The sequence below is a fragment of the Mus pahari genome, chromosome 14 (assembly GCF_900095145.1).
Source record: "Mus pahari chromosome 14, PAHARI_EIJ_v1.1, whole genome shotgun sequence".
NCBI lineage: Eukaryota > Metazoa > Chordata > Mammalia > Rodentia > Muridae > Mus > Mus pahari.
The window spans coordinates 69,713,564-69,720,956 of record NC_034603.1 but is presented as its reverse complement, the minus strand read 5'-3'; the positions used below and the strand labels follow the sequence as shown (position 1 = coordinate 69,720,956).

The 7,393-nt window shown below is 52.8% G+C and overlaps 2 protein-coding genes across 2 annotated transcripts in view; both read right to left on the bottom strand.

The window, feature by feature from the left end:
- Nucleotides 1–1,487, bottom strand: part of Asb16 (ankyrin repeat and SOCS box containing 16) — a 9,126-nt gene extending 7,639 nt beyond the window's left edge. The window contains exon 1 of the mRNA XM_021213772.2: nt 1,125–1,487. Within this exon, the coding sequence (XP_021069431.1) occupies nt 1,125–1,425 (301 nt within the window). The 5' untranslated portion in view covers nt 1,426–1,487. The remainder of the gene's footprint in view (nt 1–1,124) is intronic.
- A 3,846-nt stretch (nt 1,488–5,333) lies between these two features.
- Nucleotides 5,334–7,393, bottom strand: part of C14H17orf53 (chromosome 14 C17orf53 homolog) — a 16,721-nt gene continuing 14,661 nt past the window's right edge. Inside the window, exon 10 of the mRNA XM_021213354.2 lies at nt 5,334–5,892. Coding sequence (XP_021069013.1) covers nt 5,801–5,892 — 92 coding nt within the window. The 3' untranslated portion in view covers nt 5,334–5,800. The remainder of the gene's footprint in view (nt 5,893–7,393) is intronic.

Here is a 7,393-nt window from a genome sequence, read left to right as displayed (position 1 = left end):
GAGAGAGAGAGAGAGAGAGAGAGAGAGAGAGAGAGAGAGAGAGAGAGTTCCTGTTTCAAAAACAAACCTGTCAATAACAAACTGAAGGGACAAACCCATGACCCCAGTCTCTCGGAAAGCTGAGGCAGAAGGGTCACAAGTGCAAGCTCTCCCTGGGCCATGGTATGAGTTCACCGCCAGCCTGGGTAACTAACAAGGCCCTGTCTCAAAATGTAAAAAGCTTGCCAGCTGTGGCTGGAGCACAGTGGCGAGGACAATGCTTATTAGCATTCAAATTAGAGTTCAATCCTCGAGCCCCCAAATAAGATGGGGCTGGGGGGATGGCTCCCTACAACACTACTCCCTAACCCCCAAAGTCAGTAAAGGTAAGGAAAAATTGCATATGGATTTCATAAAAAATTGTCTACTATAGCAGGAAACTATAGGAGAAACATGAACATATATGTATGTGTGTATATTTTCATATATAGATAATGCTATAGTAATATGGTATATATAATTAACCAAAACCAAAATTTACAATCTGTATATGTGTTATATGAGAACATAACTTTAGGGCTGGCGAGAAAGCTCAGCGGTTAAGAGCACTGACTACTTCTGAAGGTACTGAGTTCAAATCCCAGCAACCACATGGTGGTTCACAACCATCGGTAATGAGATCTGATGCCGTCTTCTGGTGCAACTGAAGTCAGCTACAGTGTCCTTACATAGAATAAATAAATAATTTTTTTTAAAAAAGAGAGAGAATATAACTTTAGCTAGGTGGTGGTAAGGTGCACCTTTGATCCCAGCACTTAGGAAGCAGAGGCAGGCAGATCTCTGAGTTGGAAGCCAGCCTGGTCTACAGAGTGACTTCCAGGACAGCCAGGGCTACAGGGAAAAAAAAAAACCTTGTCTCAAAAATCAAAACAAAACAAAAATCCCAACATTAAGGAGGCAGAGGTGGGTGGATCTCTATGAGTTTGAGGAAAACTGTGGTTGGCCTCAACTGTTTAGGAAGGAGCTAATATGGGTGACTATGGGTCCATTCTAGGCTCTTTACGGAGAAGTGGGGTATGGATTCTTCTTCCCTTCCCAACCCCCACTCCTGTCCCTCTTCTGTCCTCCTAGGTGGTGCTCCCTACCCTGTTCTGCTGACCAGGCCAGCTGGTTGCTCACAGTCTCCACAATCATGTTGGCAGCGTCTTCATCTTGGAACAGGATTTGGAGCTGCTGTAGGTCCCCAGAGAACAGGGCATTGTGGACAGCTGGGTCTCGGCAGGAGCGGCGAGGCCTAAGGAGCCGGGCCTGGGGACTAGGGAGGTCCCTGTGCCTGCGGCACTGCTGGGCAGCTGCTCTCCTCCTGTCCTCCCAGTCCAGCCACTCTCTCTGCAGGCGGAGAGCATGCAGTGTGGAGGATGTGAAAGGAAAGCTCTCCCCTGCCATGAGGGGTCCAGTGGTCTGGGCAGTGCCACCTAGGTGGAGAATTGTTCCTTGTCCCAGCTAGCACCTTGCTCTGGGGAGCCACCCTGCCCCCTTCCTGGTAAGCTGGAGAAACAGCTGAGGCTATAAATAGGCCCCTCACCGCATTGGTAAACAGTTTGCCTAGAGTCATGATCTTAACGCAGATGGTACCGGGCCAGCCCGACCCTGCTGGTACCCTTCCGTTGGTCAACCAGGCCTCAGCCAAAGATCACTCCCGGACCCCACTTCTCTGGAGTGAGCCTTCTAGTCGAAGCAGTCAACCATGAGATGGGTGGGCAGGACAGGGCAGAGGAAAGGACCAGGGTCCTGCAGCCTCTGAAGTAGTGGCTGGTGAAAAGGGTAGAAGCCCAGGATGGCCCGCAGACCTCAGTCAGGGGAGGTGGAGAGAGATTCCAAGAAGCCAAACCATTCTTCCTGAATTTGAAATAACAGCAACCACTGCACACACACACACACACACACACACACACACACACACACACACCACGCTTTCTAGAACTGAAATCGCTCTCAGATCCATCTCTACTCACACGGCCAGTCAGTGATGTGACACAAGACAGATTTAGTCAGGAAATGAGGCCAGGCTACGCATTTCGGTTCAGCACCTGAGATGGATGGTCTTTTTTTTTTTTTTTTTTTAAAGATTTATTTATTATATGTAAGTACACTGTAGCTGTCTTCAGACACTCCAGAAGAGGGCGTCAGATCTCGTTACGGATGGTTGTGAGCCACCATGTGGTTGCTGGGATTTGAACTCTGGACCTTCAGAAGAGCAGTTGGGTGCTCTTACTCACTGAGCCATCTCACCAGCCCCGAGATGGATGGTCTTATTTTAGAGACTTACAGAACTCTGCTTGTGGACGTTGTACATCGTGGTGCGCACTAGGCTCCGCACCACGATGTACAACGTCCACAAGCAGCTAGAGCTAGGCTAGGCTGGGCTGGAACTCAGAAATCTGCCTGTCTCTGCCTCTCAAGTGCTGGGATTAAAGGGGTACACTACCCCATTTGGGTGGAATTTAAGTCTTAAAAAGGTAAAACTGACTCAAAGTTATATAGCTTGTAGAGGTGTGCCAAGGACTCCAGTGGGCCACACTTAGATAAGTACCCAGTACTGCTATGTGGGGTAGAGAGTTGAGCAAGCCTTTTGTATCCCCTCATACCCAAGCTGGACACGGTCTCTACCTTCAGTGACTAGTTTTTTTTCTAAGGGGACTCAAGTGCTTGACTGTGGGTGTGTCAAGGGATTTGACCTTGGAAGTGGAGACTGAAGGAATGATGACTTTTGGGAAACTGTACGCCCCATTCGCTTTAGGAGGAAGTAGCTGTGCTTCCAGGAGCCTCTAGGGGGAGGAATGAGGCCGGGGAAACCACAACAGCTGGTCGACTGGCTGGCAGGGGAGGGTGGAGGGATCTCGGCAGGCCTCTGCCTCCAGGACTGCAGGCTCCATAGTGTCTGGGCAATGCCATGTAGGTCCCTCCTTGCCCGCTCCCACCCACTCTCCAGCAACCTTCCCTCCTCTGTATCTTTCACTTCCCCCTGGCCACAGAATGTCTCTCCTACAGTTTTGTTCTCAGCTTCAGTTCCTAGGCTCCAGCCTGGATCGGTCCAGTATAGCCTGTGAGTGTCTCCTCCCTCTGACCACACGCAGCCCTGCCACAATCACCTACCCAAGAAGGTCACTTTTCCTTAAAAAACGTCTGCAGTTTGGCTCAGGCACTTCCACAGAAATCCCGAATTCCTGGTCTGGCTGCAAGCCACACAGCATTCTCACCGGGTCCTTTACCCTTCCCTGCTGTGGCTTGGGATCTCCTAACTCACCCATTCAAGGCACCCTGCTGTGTGGAGGTGTCCCTACAGTACTAGCTACTCAACTAGAAGGACATCAGGTGGGTTTGGCTAAGTACCCATGCCAGAGACATCATTCTACCACGCTGAATGTGGGCTCCGGGGCAGGCCCTGGCATGGTCAGTCTTGACACAATGTTTAGGAGCCCTTGGCTCATGGCAGGCTGGCCTCTCTGAACATTGAATGAAGGTCCCTATTCTCTGCTAGAACACTCATCCACCACCCAGAGTGGGTGGCAGCGACCTGGGCTTTTTCCGGCACGGCCCTCGCCCTCTGTTCAGTTGGTCTGTGCTTGGCCTCAGCTTCTTGGTAGTGTTCCAGGGAGGGGGATCCCAGATGAAGAGTGAGATCATGCCTAGCGAGGGTTTGAAGATCCTCAGAGAAAGGCACCTCTATGGACGCAGCTGTGATTAACCCCGTTGGAAGCCATACCATGTTTTAATTGCCCCGCTGACGGCCTGGCCGAGCACCCACAGCTGAGTTCCCAGGGTTGGGAGTCTGGTAAAGCTGGGTGGGGTCGAGAGGGGCCAAAGTGGTGGGTGTCCCTTCGCTCCCCCAGGCATCTAACAGTCATAGCCTAACCTCCGCCCTGCCTTCTTGCCTCACCAGCCTGAAAGTACTCGCTACAGCTTTGTCCTTCAGAGATACCACTGCGTAGGCTTGGACGGCAGAGAAAGGAGGGTCCACGGGAGGCCACAAGTTGATCTGGAGGGACCAGTGCCAGGGGGTCGGGTGCTCAGTCAGCCTCCTAGCTCAGTCTGAGGTGCAGTGAAGCACCGAGGAACTAGGATATTAAAGTTTGGCCTTAGTTGAGGCTGGGCAGGAGGGACCAGGGCTCAAGGTGACCAATTGCAAACACAAGGTGGTTTGGTTGATACCACCACGTAGATGGGCCTGGCCCAGGTCTAAGCTAGAGGCAGAGTTAGGCATAGCAGCAGGCAGAAGAGGGAGGGGAGTCTGTGAAAGTGCAAGGCGCTGGGGAATCCTGTGCCACCCTGGACCACAACACAAGGCCTTTTGGCCTGAGGCCCCTACAACCCTCTGCTCTCACACTGCCTGCTGCTCCTCCAGCAGGCTCATGGACCAATCTCTCAGCAGTGCATGGAGGTTTTCCCTGGCAGCCGTCAGTGTCAGTAGCAGCTGAGGCAGGGGAGGCTACCAGCCAAACGGGCCTCTTCGACCTGCTTCCCTGGGATGGAGCAGAGGTTGAGGGCCTGAAAAGCACAAGGCTCCAACCCTGCCAACCAAGTGAGATGGCAGCCGACCAACAGATTCTCAGACACCTCACAGAGCTGGCGCAAGCGAGTCCCTGCACCCACACATCAGGTGGCTCCCAGTCTCCTGGGACTTACGTTCCAGGTCCCTGGACCTGCTGTAGCTAGGCAAGCCAGCGAGCCGGTGAGCCCCAGGGCCCTGTCTCGGTCCTGCTGCCTGGGGTTACAGGTGGGTGATGTCACACTGAGTTCTTACTTGGGCTCTCATTTTTACCCAAGGAGTCATTTCCCAGCCTCATTTCTATTTTTGTTCTTTTGTTGTATTCCTCTGGTGCATACGCACACACATAGCTCCACACACGTGCATGTCTGCATCATATGAATAAAAGAATGAGTGGCTGGAGAGATGACTCAGTTGTTAAGAGCACTTGTTTTTCCAGAGGTCCTGGGTTCAAATCCATATGGTGGCTTACAACTATTTGTAACTCTAGTCCCAGGGGACCTGAAGGCCTCTTCTGGCTCCAAGGGCACCAGGCACAGAGACATACATGCAGGCAAAAGACCCATACACATAAAAACCCAAAAAACACACAAACCAAAAACTAAAGAAGCAGAGGGAGGGAGGGAAAAGTGTATTCTCTCATTCTCTCTCTCTTTCTCTCTTTCTCTCTTTCTCTCTTTCTCTCTCTCTCTCTCTCTCTCTCTCTCTCTCTCTCTCTCTCTCTCTCTCTCTCTCTCCCCACCCCCCAATGCCACTTGCTCTTCCTTGGAGCTTGGCTACCCTGGCCAGTGCAGGACAGAGGTGCCAAATGAGGAAGGGATGCTTTATTTCAGAACCAGGTACAGCAGCCTGCACTTCACAGTCACCCTGGTGGACAAGAGTTAGCGACAGGCCTCAGGTCACCTCTGCTGTGGTTGTGGCTCCTTTGGGTTCCTCAGCTGGCAGGGGATTGAAGAATAAAGGGACAAGGAAATCAGGCCCAGCCTTTCGAAAGTTAGGATGGGGTGGGAGGATCCCACTTTTCTTATTGGCAGGAGGACGATGTGCCAGAGGGATAAGGATGTAGGGATGCAAGCCTTGCTCAGATTTCCAAGATGCCCATGCCAAAGGAAGTCGTCGCGTCGTTAAGCCAGGCAGCCCACTGTCTGGCCCATCACTAGGCATTCCAAGGTGGCTGTGGGAGGCATCAGACCATGGGCTTGAGCCGTCTCCAGCTACACTGGCGTTCTCTCCCACGCACCTAGCTTGTCTGGGAGCAAAGAGGCTGCCAGCTCATGGTGGAGGCCCTGTCTTGAGATAGCCCCAGCTGCTGGGCTCACAGAAGAAGTCCTCGGGGAGCTCACTCAGGAGTCCATCCAGGTCATCTGCAGAGGGAGGTGGATAGGAGTCAATCCAGTGGCAACCACAGGATCCCACAAAACTCAGCTCGGAAGCCTCTGCCCTTTAGGACACAGCCAGAAAGGTGGCTCCCCTGGGGCAGTCTGCCCATGCCAACGGGTCTGAGGGTGACCTGGTCTACCTTTCCTGGGCTCCCTACAGACACTAAGAACACCAACAGGCAGGATACAACCCCTGAGCTGTTCCAGCAGGAGTGGGGAATGCCCTATGCTTCCATGGCTTCTTTCCCTTCTGTTCAGAGGCAGTGTTGAGCAGGAAGGACTCCGGAGGCTCCCCACTGCAACTTTCTCATTGCATGGGGATAGGTCTTAGGAGTGACAGTTCACCCACCTGGGCTGACAGTGGGAGAGAACACCCGACCCAGAAGAGCCTGGGCAGACACGCAGAATGAAAGGAGCCAGGCAGAGTGCCACACACCTTTGACCAGCACTCAGATCTCTGAGTCTGAGGTCAGCTTGGTGTTCAGAGGGAGTTTCAGGACAGCCAGGGCTACAGAGAAACCCTGTCTACAAACCAACCAACCAACCAATCAACCAACAAACAAACACTTCCCCTATACAAAAAGAAAAGAAAAAGAAAAAAAGGAAAAAGAAAAGAAAAGGAAAGGGGACTGAAAGGGCCATTCCAGAACTGGCCAGATGGCCAAGTGGGTGACTCCAGAACCTATCTCGTAGAGGACTGAGTCCCACAGTCCCACAAGTCGTCCTCTGACCTTTACACAGGTGTCACGGCAAGCCTGCCTTCTAACAGATAAAATGAAGAGGAGGAGGAGGAGGAGGAGAAGGAGGAAGAGGAGGGGGAGAGGGGAAGAGAGAGAGAGAGAGAAAACACGCGCGCTTGAGCGCTTCTGTGAGCAGCGGCGATTACTTCCTGTGCGCTCATTCTGCCTCAACAGCCCTTGTCAAGGCAGCTCAAGGTGGCTGCCGCGCCCAAACCCACTTTACTGGGTGAGCCAACTTTAAGGAGGTGCATAACTTGCCCCAGGTGAGCATGCTTAGGTGCTACCTGCTGCCAAGTAGATAGTGTCACTTCCAGCCCAGGATGGGGGCCTGGAAGGCAGACTGTAAACTACACCCGAGAGCCCAGCTCCAGGCCTGGCAAGAACGCCACAGGGAGGGAAAGGAGACAGCCGACTGGGGGGGGGGGGAGATTCACAGTTTAATTAAGGTGATGAGCACTGTGCTCAGGGCAGGTGGGGCTGCTATTTGCTTACAAGGGAAGAGATGCCCAGTGGGCCAGTCATGGCAGTGCTTGCCTGTAAGGCCAGCGCTTGGAGGCTAAAGCAAAGGGTTTGCCAGGAATGTGACACAAGCTTGGGCTGGACAGTCAGGACCAGACTGGCGGTGACTACATAGAAGACTCTACCTCGAAGGGCAGTGGTGGCGCACGCCTTTAATCCCAGCACTCGGGAGGCAGAGGCAGGTGGATTTCTGAGTTCGAGGCCAGCCTGGTCTACAGAGTGAGTTC